This window comes from Oreochromis niloticus, linkage group LG20, assembly GCF_001858045.2.
Source record: "Oreochromis niloticus isolate F11D_XX linkage group LG20, O_niloticus_UMD_NMBU, whole genome shotgun sequence".
NCBI lineage: Eukaryota > Metazoa > Chordata > Actinopteri > Cichliformes > Cichlidae > Oreochromis > Oreochromis niloticus.
The window spans coordinates 20310043-20330543 of NC_031984.2; the positions used below are offsets into that span (position 1 = coordinate 20310043).

Genomic DNA, 20501 nt, shown 5'->3' on the forward strand with positions numbered 1-20501 from the left:
TCAGACTACCACCCTGGACACAGTTTTCTCGGGCTGTAAAATGAATCATGAAGTGTTTCCAGGCTGACAGCTTAAGGCTACTGTAGCTTTGAAGCCCAATGATTTGTTATTGCAGTATCAGTAACCAAAGAGTTTGTAAATTATTTCTTTACTCCTTCCTAGGAGTGGCTACATTTTGTTAATCAGTGCCAACCATTTCCCAGTTGTAAAGAAAATTAAGATTAGTGCCTTGTGTAATATATAGCAAATATATACAAAGAAGCACAACATACAACAGAAGATAGTTACAACTCCAATATATTTTAGTTTTTATGTATAAAACTTTCAGGAATAGTCTTGGCAATTAAAAACAAAAAAAACAAAACCCCAAAAATAAAAGAATAAACAAACAAACAAACAAACAAACAAAGAAAAAACATACTGTGTACAAACAAGCCCTCATCTAAAACATCATTTTTATTTAAAAAGCAGACATCTGTTACTCCTCAGTAAGATATAAACTTATGATCACATTCAGTGTCTGCCAAAAACAAAAAAAGGAAGAAGTAGTTTCCAAATTGAGGTGTAAATCCAGTCATTCAATGTCACGCGTTTTCACAGCTTTGCCATGATCAAGGTGACACTGCCAAGTGCCGCAGCCCAGACGCTGAAGATCCCCAACCACCAACAAATGTCTTTGCAGAGTTTCTTTCATAAATAAATTTAAAATGAACTAAGACCACCCCAGGCATCTGACAGATGTGTCTGTCTTTACCTTGTCCCTCCTTCTTTAAATATTCATTCAGTATGCGCCCCAAGCTTCACAGCTTCTGTGAAGTTCTACTCGATCAATATTGATGTGGCTCCTCTGTGCCAGGTTTGAGAAGGGGGGGGAGGGTAGAAGGTGTCAAAGGTCACCCGGCGGGAAGACTGGAAGGTCAGGTGAAAGTCCACTGCTGGTGGAGTTCAGACGGATTGCAGTAGTCCATCAAAAGCTGGCCTCCTTTTAACACTAAACATTTTCCACTGCTTGGATTCTTCAGAAGATTTTCCTGGAGAACAGGAGTTGGCAAAACTCAAATTAACATAATAATTGAAAGGAATAACTGTTGTTTGGATACAACAAAAATTGGTTGTGCACTCTTTTTCCCCTTTATTTTCCAATTGCAGCTACCTGGAAGACAGCTGTAGCTTTACATTTGGTGGACAATTATGATAGCGATTAGGTGAATTTGGCCAAATGTTTAAAAAAAAAAAAGAAAGAAAGAAAAGAAAGAAAGACATGTTGGCTTCCAACTGCTCCTCACCTCTGTAAAGACCCACTCCTGTTCAGGGGCCACACTGGTACCTTTCCCCTTAAGTTGGCACAGCTCAATCTTCACCGGGTCTGATCCCACCGCCGCATGAAGACACAGCTGTTTTCCAATGTTATGACGCAGCTCCTTATGAGATGTATACTCAAAGTACTAAAGGACACAATCATCCAATTACAACTCGAATGCTGAAACGCATAATCAAATCGTCTTCACCATACTGCATCAGTTACTTTACCTGGTTGCCTCCCATGTTGTGACAATGATACATGATGAGAGGTTTACCCCCCTGGTTGTTCTCTCCAGCATCCAGGCACATATTAGATCCTAAGTTTTTAATCTGGACCAAACATGGACACAATAATTAAATAGTGCCACAGGTACACATATGTTGCGCATTAGATGTTCGCTATTCATAAAAATGACTCACAGATCCAGATTTTTCTGGATTTAAGTCTGGAATAAAGATCTCTGGGTAGACTGTATTTAGGTACCAGCTGAAGTTCTTGCAATGAAGCCTCTCTCTCAGATTTAGGCGAGCAGAGATGTCTCCAAATCTATGCTGTACAGCGAAAGGGGTGTTATTTTTTTTTTAAAAACAAAACACAACACACTAATAAACTTATGAGCACAAAATCATATCAACTTGAGTCTGAATTCCAGCCAAAAAGTATCAGAACAAGGGTGATAAATTATTCTTAAAACTGACCTCACTGGCCATAATTGCTGCATTTTTGTTACGCCGATAGTAGATCTTCTTGTAGTCATCCATCCAGACTTCAGCTAGGCGCACTTGGTTGCGGGTGATTACCTCAGTGCCCTTGGGGAAGGTGTGGGGGCTCTTGGTACGGAAGACGTGGCCCACCACAGAACAAGGGATGATCTCTAGCTGACCCCCACACTGCCACACCTGAATCAAAAATGACACTCAAACTCAGTAACAGGAGACTTGTGACATAAAGTGGATCTGTGAAAGCAGAGATTAGATAAAGAGGTCTGACCCTGAATGACATTTCCACATTTTCACCACCCCAAATCTCCATCTGGTCATCGTATGTTCCGATGTGTTCAAAGTACTTTTTTGAGATTGCGAAGAGACCTCCAGCAAAAGTGGGCGTTCTGAAATGTTCATAGTCAGACAGAAAACCAATCAGGTATTTTATACAGTTCAGGAAGTTGAATGTGACACCAACATGACTGTTCTTACTTTACAGGGTAGGTTTCATCCTTGCGTAGCCTCTTTGCATCCTCGGGGATGGCTTCCCAGCCAAAGGTCAGGCTCCAGTCAAAGTTACCTCTGTTATAGGCGCGGTTGGTGGCCACAGGCTTATGGAACTGAAAGCTGTTGAGGTCAATGCTGCTGATTTCTGGACTAACCACAGCAGTGGGTTCCTCAACAATTCGAGCCAGTAAGGGCTCTAGCCAACCATGGAAACACTCGCCTAAACGGGGAAAACAGGACAGTGATGGCTTCATATTTCCTCTTAATATCAACTACAAAAATAATACCATATTCAGCGTAACATATAGACCAGGAATGTCAAACATAAGGCCCAGGGGCCAGAATCGACCAGCCAAAAACTCCAATCAGGACAACTGAACAGTTTTGGAAAATATGAAGGAGGGCATAGATTTTTGTGACTTTTAACTGTATTTTCGTGAGTTTTACAGCTTTGCTGCTGATAAAGAGCCATTCATGCTACAGCAAAGTAAGTGAATAATAAATAATTTAAAAAGAAATTTTTAAAATTTTTTCTGTAATTTTACAGAAAAAAAGAAAAACCAAGATTTGCTGTTGAAATTGCACTTCTTTATCTTATTATAAGATATCTCAGGATTAAATGTGCAGTTAAACAACTTTACACTGATACAAAGTGGAGTTTCATTTGACCCTCCATGTAAAATGAGTTTGACCTGATATAGACAGTAATGACAGCCAGTAGCTTGGTTTAGATGTATGCCGGCATTATATTTAGCTGAATTTTTTTTCTACTGTGTGATAATATTTAAATGTTGACGCAAAATACTGTACGTATTACATCATAAATACACAGACCAAAGTAATTTAGGATCTTGTATGAAAAAGCTGAACTGTATCCGACAGTGATTCAGTTAGAAAGAGTTTAAAAGTTACTAAATAAAAAGAGCGGAAAACAAAAGAGATCACTTCAACGAGTTGAATTGATTACGTGTGTCAAATGCAGCAGTCACTAAAAGAAGAGGTGCAGGTTTTGACTACATCCGTTTCAATACTGCTACATTACAACCCACTCCTTTTCTGGGGTCCTGCCCTTAAACTATGTGGTTTTAATACATTCATAAGCAGCGCATAAAACCAATACTTTTATTTAGTAGTACACAGATGAAATAATCACGTATTACAAAATACTGACAAGTGAAAATTGTGTGGGTATGTGTGTATATGTATAAGTTTACTGCTGTAGTCAACACGTTTGTATTAGAGTATTCGATTATATACAGTATTAGATTATCTGCAGCAGCTGAAAAAGCACATACATTTTAACTTTAACGCTTAGCCGCCCACACCTCCAACTCTGAAATGCCTCAGTAAATCACCTGGGATGATTAAAATGGAAACTTTGACTTGTGTATTGTTTGCATGTGCGTTTTCTCACAGTGTGCATCAAGGAAGGTGAGAACTTCAGCTTGCGCAATACTGGCACCAAGAAGCCTGGCTGTGATGAGGCCCTTTCTCTCTGGCTGCCTCACCACACGGACAATCTTCAGCTGACGTATATACTCCTCCAGCCTGCTCTTCAAATGCTCTGCAGGGAAGCAACATAATCATGTCAGTCCTTCCTTTATGTAAAACAAAAGTTGTCTTTAGGCAAGCTGCAACTTTGCTGCAATAAAAGTTACACTTTGTAATCAATGCGGTTAGTGTGACAGACATTAAACTTAAAACCAAGAGCATTTAGTGAATTGACATGAAAAAGTTAATCCATAAAGTTTGTACCCATGAGAGCACTGAAAAAAGAAATACCAATGAACTGTAAACACTGCTCGTAAAACTAGGTTACATTTCCTCTGCAGAAGACTTCTTGACCACAGTGAACACCACATTTCTTACAAGTTTCAGTCTAACTGAATCCTCCAACTTCATACCATGAGCATTATGAAAGCGATCTGTTAGTCAAATGAGAACCTCGCACACAGTAGGAAATGCATTTGAGGGTGCCAACATGATATGAGTGAAAACTGCTGCAAAAAAGGAAACAAAAGGTATTTTAAGCTCATTTAATAGGCCACCAAATACTATTAATGAACAACAGGATGCTTGTGGTTTTCGATGACATGCGTAGCAGTGGGCTCATAATTTTAGTGCGATTGCAATCTTTTAGCTACAACATTGTAGTAAACCTGACCTACAAATAAAAAGGCATTACCGGTACAATAACTGTACAGCTTAGATTCTAACTAGAGAGCAAACCATAACAAAAGGGTCTTTCTATGAAACAAATGGCACGTCAGTAGATTTAAAAAAAAAAAAAAAAAAAAAAAAAAGTAAAAATGGTGAAGGAATGCTGATGCACAATGTTTGCCATTTCCAAAAGTGAGTTGTCAGCTTTGGCAAACACCGTGCAAGCAAAGTCATATCACCTGACATGCTGGATTATAAAACACTTCCCGTTTTGGAAAGCAGTGAACAGAATATTAAAAACAGGTCTCTTATCACAACTGTTCTGCCTGCTTTCAATGAGTTGGAGGTGCTACCAACAGGCTTTTTATCACCCTGCAGCTCATATTCACTGTAGCAAACCTTCTGGACATATCCTTGGTAAAACCCCACAGGGTCATTCTCATATATGACAATGCAGACCATTGATTGCGTGCTCTAAATGCAAGTCTCTTCACCCTATCTGTAAAGCACTACTTGCTTGCATTTGTATGAGCAAGCTGCTAAAATCCCAAGTGAACACTATTCTAGTTTATCTTATCAAAGCTGATAAAGCGACTGAATTATTGCCCTAAAAATCCTGAAGGTCAATTTTAATAAGTTGAGTCTTGACAGATTTTCAGCATTTATCCCAGTTATTGCTCGACAGCTATTCCATGATTATAACATATACATTAAAAAAAATAACCCACATCCCAGTGATTTTCTTCCACAATAAATTAACTATTCATGATTACAGTTATATCATGTAAGAAGTATTACTTTCTACTGGTGGCAAAGTGGGGCAGTGGTTAGCACCATCATCTCACAGCAAAAAGGTTCTGGGTTCAAATCTAATGATCATCTAATGGTCAAGGGCCGCCCAAGCTTCCTCCTAGAGTCCAAAGACATGCTGTTAGGTTAATTAGTAACTCAAAAGTGGCCACAAGTATAAATGTGAGCATCAATGATTGATTGTCAGCTAGCACTGCAACAGACTGGGAGCCTATCCAGGTTATATACCCCCCACCCCCACCCCACCCATGATGGCTGTGAAGACATTAGAGTACATGTTTTTTAACCCTTACCTGCAGTACTGGCATCATCTACCAAAATGATCTCTTTTAGTAGGATAGCAGGAGATGTGTGCAGGACGCTGAACACCGTCCTGAGGAGGGTGGACCAAGCCTCATTGTGGAACACTATAATAACACTGGTGGTAGGCAGAGGAGGACAGCGACGAAACTTCCTCTCTACGCACCTGTGGTGGTGAGCCACGTCAAAATGCAGAGAGAGAATGACAAATAGGTGTGTGTGAGAGTGAGAGGCTTTCATGGTGGCAGTCTTGCAAAGTGGCACATAAGAGAATATTCAAGGTTTGCTCACTGATACTTTACATAGCTCAATATGCAGCACCTTTAACAACCAGCTCACAATAAAAGTCACTGGGCGGATATATCTCCGGCCTACCAGGATGTACAAATACTACGTTGCACAAACAGAGTGGATTCAACTATTTACAACAGATTGCCTTGCATTGTACTAACCAGGATACTGCATTCTGTGCATACTATATTTAAAACTGGTTACAGTAAGAGTAGTCTTTCAACTAAGTGTTTTTTTTCCCCAGTGCATAATGTGTTCCCATTTTCAAACAGATGTAAATAATTCACCTCTGTGAGTATGACCCCAGCTGTGATGCAGCACATTATCTGGCCTGTGTACATATCACCATCCTTGCTGGCAAAACAGAGACTTGTCCAAGCTATGTACATAATAAATCTGATAAGATGCTCTTACTCAGGAGGCCTGGTGTCATCCCCAAGACTGCGGCTGAGCGAGATACGGTCACTGGCAAACTGGTTGAAACAATGCCGTGTCATTCCCTCCGCCTTCTCCTTCTCCTCCTCTGGGGTCAAGCTGTCTTTTTGAAACGCTCTCCCATCAGCCCCTGGAGCTTGGGAGTCCTGTGGTGGTCTCTCCAAGTGAGGTTTGAGCTCAGCCTGAGTGTAAAATCCACTGGGGCACTTGGTGTCCTCCGTAGGCTGCTCTTTTACTGGTGGTGGCTGTGGAGCGCCGATCTGGAAGCCAATATTGTTCACAGCTTCTCGGACCATCCCCATTACCTTGTCCCTCTTTACCACCAGATCCTGTAACCAGGGGTCCCCAGCTGAAGAGCCAACATCCCTCTGGAGAACTACCAAGACCACCATGAAGAGAGTCCCCCCAAGGAGCACCAGTTTAAGGGGGGACATCCGCCGGCGCATAAAAAACCGCATGCTCTTAACGCTGTTAAACAAAAAAACAAAAAAAGGGAAAAGAGTGGAAGATGTAGAGTTCGTCTGTCTTCAACCTAACTTTGAAATACAATCCATTCAACCCACACACTTCTGTAACCCTTACCTTCTTTTAGCTGCTAAACAGTCACCGAGCTATTTTTACAGTAAATACAAAAATGCGAAGCATGACAACAATCCCTTAAACCGGTTTGTGCCTCTACAAGCGTCAACGGTCATTGCAGTGGGTAATCTAGCCAACCATGCTCCTCCTCCTCCTCTGTCTCTTTAGGAAACAGTCCCACAGGGCGGGTAGGTAGAACAGGGAAGAGGTGAGTGAGAACAAACACACCACACCTCTTTGTAAACACCTGAATTCACCTGTTCCAGCCACAATCCTCCAGGAGCCACGTGGCAGCAGGTGAGCCTGACCCTGCAGGTCCCATTCCAGGTGACGCACAATGCATTCCCTCAAGACACCCACACCCAAAGACACCTCATCAGTAATGATTATCTGTCACTTGATTCAGGAAGTAGTTTTTTGCTAGGTGGAGCATGACAGGAGCATAACTTCACCCAGCCTTGGAGGCTGTTTTCTACTATGAGACCTGAAAAAGGATATCATTGCACTGATATCCATGTTTTCTTAGTTGACCACTGTTAAGTAAGAGACCCATCACTCTTACTTGGTCATAATTAATTAACTTAACAAGCCAGCTGACTGTCAAACTGCCTCAACTGGACATGCAATATGGAGTTCCACAGGAGGAAATAAAGAACAAACCTTTCATTCATTCACTCATAACTCTCACATAAGTAAATACTGTGTAGAATTTGCATCCCATTATGCCTAGTCTTCCTTAACAGGAAGGCAAAACTTCAAATTAATCTTTTATATCTTTAGGAATATCGTAGCGCATTTAGACTGTGGTCAGCAAGATGCTGAGAGTGCAGACAAAACGCAGACAGTGGGCCTTCAGCGAAACGCGCTCACAGTAAAAATGAAAGAGGAAGAGTTGGTTGCTTATGTCCTGGTTTAAGGTTCAAGTAAGGCCATTAAAAGCTTTAAATATAGCACGAAAAATACGCGTCGTGAACCGTGTGAGAAAAACTAGAAATGGCTTATTTTGTCCCGTGAAGCCAATCTGGCAATTAAGGTCACAAACTACACAAACGTCTCGCGACTAATAGGTGGGTATTGCACAGGGTTTCTACGCTTTAAATGCCGCTACTTACCTCAAACCGACAAACAGCCGTCATCTGCACCTGGTCCCTCAGGCTCGATATTCCTTTATTGGTGTGTGAAGTTCTCACACGCCGCGTTGTAAGGATTTTTTTTTGTTTCAAGTTCCTTTAAAGTTGCCAAACAGGAGTTTAGCGTTAACCGGTCTCCCGGCTTGTGCTTTCACTCGAACAGGTGCCATTTGTTGAAATAATTAGTTAAAGTGAGTCCCCTGCTGGCAGCGCCAGTCTTGAACGTACACTTATTTCCGTGCGTCACATCTCACGCGCCAACTTTTTGTGACAAGGGCACGAGGACCTCTATTGAAACATACGAAATACCACAAAAATAAGAGCCGCAATTTAAAGAAAAATAAAATAAAGCAGCGGCGTTTCTTTCCCCCACAAAGAGCCTCACTAGGGCTGCCAGCAGCTGAGTTAGGCCACTGTTACTCGCAGTGAATACACATTCGTGCTTTTTTCATCAGGGATTAGGAGGAATTCATGTCACTTAATTAATGTTCAGCATAGAGTGCTGTAAGTGGCATCGCTATTACCTCAACAGAAATTCATTATTTATGTGCACGCAATTAAATACTCTCTCCTGTATCACCCTCTTGAAACTGTAGACTGATTTATTCAGAAAACGAGAAGGAAGCATCTCTCGGGTTACTGTCATAGGGAGAAATCTTGATTGCAGTCTGCTGATTGACACGATCTCTAAATTAAAGCTAACAAACAGAGCACCACTGTCTGGACTGAAGCTGGATTGTGAAATTAATTATTAAGTCTTTATTATTATTACTGTGAAAGGTGGGGAAAATGTGCAACGGCATAGAATAAAACTATAATCCAAATAAACACAATAAACAAATGTAAATAATAATAATAAAAACCCCAAAACAGACATTTGTTGACTTCTTAACCAAGGGCAATTTAATCAGACCAATAAATGCCAATAAATGCACTAATGCAGTACTCTCAGACTGCCATTTTTTTTTTTTAAAGTAAAACGCAACATTGTTTAGTTAACCTTTCATATTGAAGCAAGAGAGGGACAAGCAAAAGTGAGGATCTTTTCTGCAGCCCATGAAGGCAGCATTTGTGGACAGAAAAGTGAGCATATCAATCAAGTTTGAACCTTGTTTAAAATGTCAAAACACTCCTTGCAGTTGAATCAATCTGACCACCAGTACAGTAATCTAGCTCCTTCTGTAGTACCAAAGGCTTGGAAAAGAGTAGCTTTCTTCAGTAGCTTCAGACAGAAATATTCATTGATACATACATTCTTATAACTCATTTCGGGGGTGGCGGGTGGGGTTACAAGCCTATGTGTGCCAAATACAAAATCAGGTCAAATACTGTTGTGTAAAGTATATACTAGTCCATGAAGAATGTGGACCTTGGAACTGCATAATCTCAAGGCAATACAGAGCAGACAGAAAATTTCTGCATACACTTAATCCTGAAGTGGTCAGGAAACCGGTTCACAATCCAAAAACATACATCATGTAGGCTTTCAGTTGGAATGAAATCAGTCAAAATCACAGTCCAGTAAAAGGCGTAGAAGACATAATTCTCTTCAAATTATCATTTTAACACACACACACACACACACACACACACACACACACACACACATACACACACATAAATCAGGAATGGACACAAAACTCCAAAGAATAATATAAAACATGCCTCGTAGCAACCAGTTTGGCAAGAAAGCATTGTCATACAGTATCTTAAAAACCTCACAGTGAAGAGTGACGGTATGCCCACTTATAGATAAAGAACAGCATTCAGTAACATGTGGTCACACCCACACACACCACACATGCATACAGCACATTGTCTCACACACACACACACACACACACACACACACTGGTATAAAATGTTTCATAACAGTTTAACAATCTCTCTTCATTTCCGTGACACTAATGCAATCGTGCTTCCTTCATGTCGTACTTCTTGTTTTTGGGTTGAACCAAAAAGAGAAAAAAAGAAATTTTCGGAGAGCAAAGTGCTCAAAGATTTAAGGGAACCACAAACAGCCGAGGATCCAGACTGTTAAAAACTACAGACTGGAGGAAACAAATAAGGCCCTGATAAGAAACACAAAAATCCAAGACAGGGTAGTTGCGTTTGTTGTCTGCATATATGTGCATACGTGCACGTTCTCCTTCATTATAAAGTCCACAACAAAATAAGTGTTCGTGCCTGTCAATGACAGTGACATTACCGTGGCCTTTGCTAGCAAAAGGATGAATAAATTACTTAAGTTTACTGTACTTTTTGAGCAGATTCATTAGTGTGTGTCAAATGTTAAACACTTGTTCTTTGGTTATTTTCATCCATAGTGTTGTCCTTGCATATATTCTTTTATGAAACAGTTTTGTTTTTTCCACAAAAAAAATAAATAATTACTCCAGATGAAATATTTGTACTATTGCTCATAAACACAAGCATAGTCACTTCCGTCCTAAGGCAACTGGGCTTCATTATCTGTCGGGCAGCTTGGGGAGAAAAAAACAACAACCTCCTAACACGAACAACACCCTCCATTTGTGCATCTGAGTACGTGGCAACATACAGTCTCGTCTCTGCTGGCCTTCTACTGTCCCCAGAGTGTTTGCACCACGCTTCGAGCTGACCACTCTCTGTCTCTCTTTGCAGTCTCTGACGTATCAGTGCAGTGGGAGTCACTCTGCGGTCAAATGGTCTCTCGTTAACTACCTGGGGGGCCATTGGTGAGGAAGTAAGTGGTCATCTCTCCCTTCCCCTTCACCTTGACGACACCTCGACATTCCAGCTGGTATCCATTGTTGGCCAACACATGGTACAAGTCTGTAGTCACCTAAGAGATGACACGGATATTTGACACTCAGGATATTAGATATTCAACCCTTCCTAAGAGTCAGTCCCAGTTTCTCCCTAAAGCATGATGACGGAGGCGTAAGTTTTTAAGTATGAGGGTGTTTTTATAATCTTCAGCACATATTAGTGTCTGAAAAAAAGTACTTTTGATAGAAGTTAAACCAAAAAGCCTTTAAAATGTTATCTGGGAAATGAAAACAATCTGTTCACCTCAGTGCATAGCAGAGAGGGCATTTCGATCAGCAGATGGCAGTGCTGTTGTAATGAGAACCAATCTTTCAAGGAGCTCTTTTGGCAGTACAGCTTTCAATGTTTCTCACACATTTCAAAATATCTACTCTGCATCTATAAATAAGATTTTTTTTATTTTCCCAAAGCTAACATGCTGTGGCTTTCCACCACTGAAGGAGATAACACTGCGATAGCTGCATGAAGTCTGCAGGGAATTTAGATTTGGCTCTCTATTCCTCCCCCAGAGGGACGTTAGAGCACAATTACTGCTAGAAAACAACACAGGACTCTTACTTCGGGAGGGCAGATGTCTGGGTCTAAAGTGAAGTAAAGTGAAGAACGGTGCACTGATTGAATGTGCAGAATTTAGTATGTGTGGAAGCATCTGTAGTATTCTTCCACACAGAGCAAAGGTCTCTTTTAGATACCGTAAACAAGACTTTGAACTGTGTGCGAAGAGCACTTCTCAGCTAGAGCGAAGATGGCTAATGTGCGGCCATTGGTTTGGGTGTAAATAAGCATTTCATATTGGAATAACCACTGGCAACAATGTGATGACTAATTTAACGAGTAACTGGATTGGTATTCTGTGTTGGCTGACTGATCCAACAATTACTCAAAGGACAAAACGTTTTCTTGTAAACATAAAATTACAAACTGCTGGAGTCACTCTTACCTGAATGTAGTCTGGTACGCCTGTGCTGTCCATCCTGCTGGCCACATTGACCGTGTTCCCCCAGATGTCATACTGGGGTTTCCTGGCTCCTATCACCCCTGCTACAACAGGCCCCATGTTCAGCCCTAAGAAAAAACATGGCTGTGAGACATCATAACAGATAGAGGACTTTAACTAAATATTAATGCAGCGTCTACTTGAATGGATTACTGTTGATCTCCGTTGACTGACATCACAAAAGCTCATTCAAAGAAAACTTATCGGATTTCAAGAGCAATTTTCACTCTCCTTCGTGTTTACCTATCTTCATCTGGAAGTTGTTAAAGGAGTGCTCGTTGATGTATTTCATCTGCTCTCTAAGCCTCATGGCATAATCAGCCAAAGCCAGGATGTGTGAACGGCCCTCTTTATCGTAGGTGGAGTCATTGAGGCCAGAAGCTGCCATGTAGGTGGAGCCAATGGTTTTGATTTTTTCCAGCTGACGGAACCTCTCCTCGCTGATAATCTAGGAGAGAACAGCAAAGGACAGGGAGAGGAAACAAAAGCAGCATAGCAACAGGTCAGCAGCAGTGGCAGAACAGCACAGGCAGCCATGAAAATGGTTACATCTAATGACCACACCTTGTCCAATAAATCTTTCCTAAATTATTGTAATGTGCATTAATTGTTCCTTATATTTCCTTTTGCTCACCTCATCAAAGTCAGCGATGATCTCATTGAGGAGCCTGAGACACTCCACCCCCTCGTTGTTAGCCTCCAGCTCCACATAAAACTCTGAAAAGTTGCTTATGGAGGCAAACATGACAGCAACACACTCACATGACTGATAGTACAACTCGTCATTACGACGCTCCCGTGCAAGGAAGTGGGCAGCTACGTCCTTTGGCAAGATGTTATGGAGCAAGCGGCGATTGTACGCCTGCAGCTCCTCCATGTCCTCCTTCTCCTCTGTAGCCTTAGGTGGGACAGGGAGGGATACGGTTACTTAGTCAGGTGACTGGACTCATGATGTTATTACAGCTGCTAGAATTGGCCTTTTCACAGAAGACATTTTGACACCTCATAGTCAAGATTTTGACATTACATTTAGCTCCTTCACTTTTAGTCCTGCTGCCATGACTGTGGGCTCAGCAGCACAGTGACATGGCTTAATAAGAACAGAGCCACTGTTAAAGCTAACCTAACATGATTTTCAGGCTATGACAAGTCAAACTGCCCACAGTGAAAAATGTCTTTTGCTGAGTGTAAGTATTTTTGGTTTCCCTTTTGTTTATAGTTTATACACGTAATCCTTCAGCCTACCTGCAGCTTCCAGAGGAAGTCGAGACGTGCGGTGGACTCCACCTGCTGGCCGTGCAAGTAGAGAGCCAGAACAAAAACTGTGAGGATTATAGGAGTCATGACCTTTAGGGAGACCTTGGTCACATTGTCGCAGCTGAGGAGGGAAAGATGAGCAATGAATGAGTGTCTTCCATATTAAAACTGATGCATACCACAGTTCTGCAGTTTTATTGGAACCAAATCTGGAAAACAGCCAAGAAAGAGTCATGTCTACAAACTATATGGGCCTCTTAAAGTAGATACAATCAAATATAAAACATAACGTACTGCTGCAGAGAATCATTAACAGGTTTTAATTGCCTCAGGAAAAAAAGAGCATATTCAAAAAAAATAGAACTAAACATGAAAGTAGGTCTATCAGAATATAAACCTTATTTCAAAAAAGTAGGCTAATTTCAACCTAATCCACAGTACTGTGGCACAATAGAGACTTTTCAGGTTGAAAACTGGGAAAACAGTGACTGTAATTTTTCTTTACAAGTGTTAGCGTTGCCGGTAGGGGACTCACAATTTGTAGGCAAGGACCAGCATGTCTGCGTTGTCGAACAGGGCCACCTGAGGCCACTCCACTAGCAGGAGGAAAGTGAGCTGGATGAACAGCATCAGAGCCAGCTTCCCTATGCTGCTGATGTGGAGGAACACAGAGCAGCCCAGCAGGGTCAGCAATACACTGTAGCTGAAATACTGCAGCACAGAGGAAACACAAAGAGAGGAGGAGGAAGAAGAGAAGTAGATTTAGGTTTAGAGTGATAAGTCAAGATTTTACCATCGCGGAAAAACAAACATGAACATGAAGAACACACCTATGATTCAGTGTGCATGTGCAAAAGCAAATACAAAAACCCTTTTTCAAATATTGGCTATGTAAGAACGCTGTGTTCCTTAAACTGCACAGGTGATGATACAAAGTGACGCACACAAAGAGTCACTTTGAACTTCTAACATTCCCCCCTCGGTTTCATGAAGTCTTAACCACAACTGCAATTGTGCACGTGATATCTGCCAAATGTGCAAGTGTGAGAACAGACATTATTAGTATGAGGGCTACAGAGGTTCAAACACGTAATGAACCTTTACTTCTCTCTCTCTTTGTCACTAAGAGCAGGCTCTCTCATTCTCCATGTGGGTATCTGTAACAGCTACAAGGTGCTACAGCTGCTCTCACGCCTCGCACTCAAACTGTGAAAAACCCCTCTTCTGGATTGGAAATAATGAAAATGCGTCACAGACAAATAATTTAATCTTGCTGCAAATTACAAACAAAATTCAGTGAGATAAGGCACGACTTCTCCTGTGGACACTCTCCAAACAATTCTGTTTCTTAGTGAGTGCTTCATAAAATCTGCCTCCTGGCTCTTATGAAAAAGCGACCGGAGGTGCTCATTCAGACATGAAAGGGACACGTTCAGAGGCTGTCAGAAGGGAACGAATGTCTGAAAGTGGCTTTACAGACACACAGGCTTTTTAAAAAATGCTATGGAGCTGACCTCTGGAAAATGGCAGGGCATTGTCTGGTTGGAACACAGAGTCAGACCGTCCTCTGCTGTTTTGGTCAGGTTATGAAGCAGGCAGGGAGTCATTGATGTGTTCTCCTTGGCCACACACTCCTTCAGATCCTCTCTGCTGCATGTAAACTGGCAAGAGAGAAGGAAACAGTTTGTCATTAAAGAGTCAATAATTGGAATCAGCAAGGAAGAGAAGCACATGTTATGCCTTATATTACAGCACATATGGTACTGGTTTTAGGAGGCGGTACAACATGATTGCTGATTATTAAATAACTTTGACCAAGAGATATACAGCAAAAGACATTTTTGCATGGTTTCTAGTTTTCATTGCTCCTCTCAGGTAAAAATAATGACTATAGGCAAGTGTAAATTAACAAAGTCCTAGTAAACAAGGGGAACCTCAAGGGCTGTAAAAAGAAGCAAAGAAGCTTCTCTCTTGGCCAAATGTGTTAATCCTCATGTTAAAATGCTCTGCTACACATTTCATATTTACATTCTGGTACAAAAAAAAAGGTTTGGGCATTAAGGCCACTTTGTAGCAATAGTTGTATCCCTTAATCCATTTTTAGTGGCCTTATCTCACAAAAAATCTGGCTTTCTATGTGTTGCAGCCCATCTGAGAAGTTTTGTTTAGTGAAATTCATCTGTTACCAATTAACAAATTAGCTGTGTGTATGTGTGTCTGTGCTTTGCATCCTTATCGCTCATAAATAAAGCTTGCTAACCAAAGCTTGATAGCATTAGCTGACAACATAGCACGCTGCACCGAGCACTGCGAACACATTTAAATTCAGAACTTCAAAAATCCAACATTGCACCAACACTCAAGCTTAAAAATGTGTAGTCAGGGGGGCAATGCCCATCTTTTATATAGAGATTTTGACTTGAGCAGTATTTATATCAAAATGTTGTATCTGATTATATCCGATATACTAGAAGTTTTCAGTATTCATATAGTCACGCATTTATGGAGCACATATAAAACTAAATGGATCTTTATAATGATCACATGGAGAAAATATTGATTTCTACAACCTCATCCGTCACAGTGATGGATTATGATTAACTGCCTCTGTCCACCAACATCCATATAGCCAAGATAGTGCTTAATTACTTTATGTTAAAGTAATGTGTAATAATATTTAAAACAATCAGGAAATCAGTATTTCATGATGCAAAAACGCATCAAAATTAAGACAGTCCATACCATGTTAGCAAAAGAAGAGATATAGAGGAGGAGGATGGTGAAGACGGCCACCAGTGTGCTGTTTGCTCGAGATCGGACTATTTTCTTGGTCACTGCCTGCAAGGCAGCTGGAAAAAGCTTTGGTACAGACAGCAGGGAGAGCATCAGATAAGGGAGAGTTAATGCCATTAGTGATGCTGAAAACATGTAATAATGTCTCTTATCTACAAGAGGAACCACATGAGTGGCGAAGGCCTTTGTTTCGTACTTTGATGCAGGAGTAGATGGCACAGACGAAGAGGATGTTGGCGAGGATGACGAAGACGCTAATGTAAAGACCGAGCATAAGCGGCGTTCTGAGGAATAGATGAAAACAGGGTCATTAAGATGTACAACTCTAATGAACTCCTCATAAACGAATCAAGGGCACATTTCCTGTGCACAATTCAGTATAACTGGGAAAGGCAACTTGTCAAAGAGAACTACTTACTTTGGGAAAATAATAACTTGAATGAAACAAATACAGCAGAAGACAAAAAGTATGCAGGCCACATATCCCCCGAAACGATCATCAACTTTTTTAGAGTACTAAAGAAAAGACAACGAATGAGAAATCAGATGAACTGCAGTCCAGTTTGCAATTTTTTTTCTGTTAGGGATGTTTTTGGGGTAAATTTCAATTATATTTTTGAGAAATGTCAACCTTTTTCTCAAGTTCGTCAGTCTGAAAAGTGAGCAAAAACTTCTTGACATGATCTTTCCTCAGCTGGTCAATGCTGCGCGCATCGATGGCCCGTCCGAGAAACTCATCCACCTCATCCTCGGTGTTCAGTGCCTCCTGAGTACAGCGACTGTGAAGTACAGGGAACAATAGGTCACTGTCACTGCTGTGTTTGCTTCACTATCAACCTGTATGTGTGTGTGTGTGTGTGTGTGTGTGTGTGTGTGTGTGTGTGTGTGTGTGTGAGCATGTTGCCCTATGCTGTGACACAGAGGACGACTCAGAGATAACATGGCATTAGTGTGTTTGATGGATCTGACTGTGCAAAACCAACAGTTTACCCTAAAGTTAAACTGCTACAGTGACGGCTGATAAATCAAACACTTAAACAGAAACTGGAGCCCACCCAAAAAGAACACTCACTTTTCTTTGCTGGATGCTTCATCGATGCCCTGAGAAAAACAAAAGGAGGGAGTGAAAACAAAAAGAAAAAACAGGATAGAAAAAGAAACAAAGGGGAGAGATTATCATGTGGTCACAGTACGACTGAAAAATAGACACAGACTCAGACATCTGCACAGCTAATCCCTGTGAGCCAGACTGATGTTTTAATTAATGCTGGGAGGCTTCAAATTACACCCTCTTTGCCCCTAGGGCTGAAACCCTTTGAGATGGAGAAAAAAAAGAAGGAGGAGGGGAAAAGAATGTACGAAAGTAAAGGAAATGAGACTTCAAACATAGAGAGAGAGGATGTCAGAAAAAGTGTGCGAAAAAGAAAACATATGCAGCTGCAGACTCATCATATTAGCTCGAATAGTGAACTAGGAATCCTTGAGAGCCCTACAGATCAGTACTTCTTCTCACGTCCTGATTGTCTTCTGTTACTGTTTGCCACTCAAATGTATTTATTTATTTACAGAACGCTGTCTAATATGAAGCCAAAAGTAAGATGGGAACAAATAAGCGTGTACAGCTATGCCAGCAACTCTATGAGGCCGTACACAGCAACATAAGGTAGGCATGCTTACATCACGTCACCAATACTTATCTTAATACGCATGTTAGCATGCAAGTCAGGAAAAGGGTAAAAATACTCTGTAACAGTAAGCTAAGATGTCATCTGTAAAAACAGTACCATAAAAATATAGAAATACAACCCAGACAGATGACGCTACTGCTCAAGTGTCACTAACTGTAGTTCTTCCAGTCGCCACTGGAGGCCCGTTCCAAAAGCGAGTCAAATCTCTTCTTCTTGTTAAAATGTCCAACATCACAAATTTAAATAAAGATGTTTGTAACCTGTTATAAAGAATGATTTTGTTCTCCCTTCATAAGAATTTTAAAGTGGGAAGGGTGGGGGGGTGGGGGGGGTTATTTCCTTCAACTATTTGGATTTTGTTAAGCCTTAAAAGAAGAACAGGTGACCTCACAGTAGATATGTCCATCTCTTTTATACAGTCTGTGATACCAACTCTATACAGATGAAATGTCCACAACATTTGAATATGCAAACATTTTTTTAAACAACCTATTGAAAGTATATTCATAATTTAACTTTAGAGAATGGAGAGGATGAGGAGGTACTGTACAAACATGCTAAGTGCATACTGTTCCCTCTGTGTAACTCACCATCTTCTGGTAGGCTTTAGGCTCCTTGTTTCTGTTGAAAGACCTGTCAGGCACCCAACGTGGCACCACTCCCTCTGCAGAATTTGCACGTGTACGCTGCATTTTAGCTATCATGGCTTTCTCTTCTTTCTGGAAGGGAACAAACCCCAACAGGGTAAGTGATTTGAAAAAAAAAGGTCTTTCAATTCCAGGTGACAACCCATTATATTATTTGTGTGAAATATAGCACTGGTGTGGTATTCAGATGAGGTCAAGCAGATGTGTCTGTGTGTTTGACCATGCACTAACCCTTTTCTGGCTGCAGCCCAGCACCAAGAAGGTTTCAATGTTGTGTTCCTTCAGGTAAGCATTCCTCTCGCCTCCAAACCCTGGCTCCACTTCATAGTCCCTGTTCAGATACTGCAGTGTCGCTTTGGTGATGTGGATACGACTACACACACGCCCACACACAACATAAAATCTGTCTTAAAACATAAATCCTATGGAAGATTACTCCAGCACGGTACGAGGTAATTTGGGCAGGACCTACCCAGCCTTTCCCCCAGCCTCCATTTGGTTGGCGAGGGTCACGTCGTTGGACCACACATCAAACTGCCACTTGCGCAAGCCAAGCACCCCGCAGTGAACGCGCCCGCTGTGGATGCCCACCCGCATGTTCACGTTAACGCCTGTAACCTCTCTCACCAGCCTGTAGATGCACATAGACACACGAACACTGATGTCAAAAGGCGAGCATCACGTTCAGCTTCATAAAGTCTCGTCAAAACCCTGTGTGCCATTCACAGAGGTCCTCTACATGCAATAAACAAAGCCTCACATGAGATCCACATATGTACAAGTTACTATTCAGAGTTAAAAGTAAAGGTTTGAGACTGTTCTAAAGGCTCTGTTCCAGACAGTTTTTTTTGAATCTTGGTGGACTATGATGTCAAAGAGACACGGGATTCTTTAACATGGTCTCCGCAGGCATACAAGCTCTGCCTTCAAACCCGAAAAGCCCCACCCACCTGTTCTTCAAACCTTCTGTTTGGGAGGTCAACCCAATCACTCAGAAGCTGGCTTTAAGAGAGCGTGGGTTTAAGGAAGTGGAGCAAAAATGCTAGTTTCGGATGGGGCTAGGCACCTCAGTATAAGATAAACAGGGAATCTGGTGAATCACGCAAAGCTACTATAGTTGAGTTAAAGGGTAAAAAAATGGAAAACTGAGCATAATAAATCCCCTTCAACTTTCAGTGAAATATAACTATGGCTGTCTTAAGTGTGCATTTTACTCACGAGATAGCTTCAATCATGTCTACTCCCATCTCTACACAGCAGTGGGCGTGGTCAGCACGGGGCTCAGGCAGTCCCGACACACAGTAGTAACAGTCGCCAAGGATTTTAATACGCAGACAGTGGTTTTCCTGTAAACAAAGACACAACGGATAAAATGTTAGACTTTCACCTACAGCTGATTCACAGCATGTCAAATAGATTATAAATGCATAATGTGAATGATTTATAAGCCTCAGTAAAGTCCAATTAGCAGATTACACAATGCTTAAGTATGAGTAAATGCATCATTTTCTATTTGTCATACTAACTAGGACTGAGACTACAGACTGTAAAGATACGTAAGAACCGGTGGTTCAAAGTTCTGCTATGAAAGTAGTGGCAGCCAGCGGCAGAGCTCACCGAAGCCAGCTTGTCAAAGCGGGCAAACAGCTCGTTCAGCGTCATGACCAGCTCCTGGGCCGTGCACTGAGATGCCAGGCTGGTGAAGCCCTCAATGTCCGCAAACAGTATGCTGCAGGAGAGGTGATGGGTATGTGGGGAGGGAAACAGGGAGAGGGGAAGCAGAACAGACAGAGAGGAAGAGAGGGCAAAAAAAGGAGACACAGAATGCAATCAATCAACATGGTGTAGAAAGAGACAGCATGGTCTAGTGGCTCCCTCCTCCTGTTCAACTACCATGTGAGCAAGGAAAGAGAGGCAGACATTTGTTCGGCTCTGGCTCTCATCATTCAGGCCAATGTAGGTCACCTCCTCCAGCCCTTCCCTCTGAGAACACCCCCCCTCCCCTCCCCTCTACCCCTCGATCCCTATGTCTGCATGCCTTTCATTGCAAACTTTTGATAGTAATGAAAGGCGAGGATAAACAACACCC

General features: G+C 41.6%; 2 protein-coding genes across 3 annotated transcripts in view; both read right to left on the bottom strand.

Annotated features, from left to right (window-relative positions):
- Positions 1–279: 279 nt before the first annotated feature.
- galnt6 (UDP-N-acetyl-alpha-D-galactosamine:polypeptide N-acetylgalactosaminyltransferase 6 (GalNAc-T6)) lies at positions 280–8468 on the bottom strand. 2 transcript variants are annotated; one of them, XM_005478107.4, is made up of 11 exons: positions 7093–7352; positions 6490–6978; positions 5778–5950; positions 3929–4078; positions 2500–2734; positions 2294–2411; positions 2002–2202; positions 1723–1854; positions 1531–1632; positions 1287–1445; positions 280–1031 (listed from the first exon to the last, which is right to left on the bottom strand). In XM_005478107.4, the coding sequence occupies exons 2-11, from the start codon at positions 6966–6968 to the stop codon at positions 918–920; spliced, it is 1863 nt and encodes a 620-aa protein (XP_005478164.1). In that variant the 5' UTR covers positions 6969–6978; positions 7093–7352; the 3' UTR covers positions 280–917. The 2 variants fall into 2 exon arrangements, with proteins under 2 accessions (XP_005478164.1, XP_003448205.1); XM_003448157.5 differs by lacking the exon at positions 7093–7352 and adding an exon at positions 8202–8468 and having other exon boundaries at positions 281–1031.
- Positions 8469–9220: 752 nt separating this feature from the next.
- Positions 9221–20501, bottom strand: part of adcy6b (adenylate cyclase 6b) — a 32160-nt gene continuing 20879 nt past the window's right edge. The window contains exons 6-22 of the mRNA XM_005478108.4: positions 20030–20141; positions 19631–19758; positions 18885–19043; positions 18644–18785; positions 18356–18484; positions 17150–17178; positions 16709–16856; positions 16496–16593; positions 16274–16361; positions 16027–16143; positions 14799–14945; positions 13820–13995; positions 13273–13405; positions 12662–12925; positions 12271–12475; positions 11971–12095; positions 9221–11043 (exon numbers count right to left, since the gene is read on the bottom strand). Of these exons, the coding sequence (XP_005478165.1) occupies positions 10915–11043; positions 11971–12095; positions 12271–12475; positions 12662–12925; positions 13273–13405; positions 13820–13995; positions 14799–14945; positions 16027–16143; positions 16274–16361; positions 16496–16593; positions 16709–16856; positions 17150–17178; positions 18356–18484; positions 18644–18785; positions 18885–19043; positions 19631–19758; positions 20030–20141 (2329 nt within the window). The 3' untranslated portion in view covers positions 9221–10914. The remainder of the gene's footprint in view (positions 11044–11970; positions 12096–12270; positions 12476–12661; positions 12926–13272; positions 13406–13819; positions 13996–14798; positions 14946–16026; positions 16144–16273; positions 16362–16495; positions 16594–16708; positions 16857–17149; positions 17179–18355; positions 18485–18643; positions 18786–18884; positions 19044–19630; positions 19759–20029; positions 20142–20501) is intronic.

What these genes read in the sequence shown, in the direction of transcription:
- galnt6 (XM_005478107.4), bottom strand. Translation starts at nt 6,968, where the DNA reads ATGCGGTTTTTTATGCGCCGGCGGATGTCCCCCCTTAAACTGGTGCTC. An exon ending in GATGACACCAGGCCTCCTGA is followed by an intron (nt 5,951 to 6,489) that starts GTAAGAGCATCT and finishes TCACCACCACAG; the next exon opens with GTGCGTAGAGAGGAAGTTTC. An exon ending in AGATGATGCCAGTACTGCAG is followed by an intron (nt 4,079 to 5,777) that starts GTAAGGGTTAAA and finishes GCTTCCCTGCAG; the next exon opens with AGCATTTGAAGAGCAGGCTG.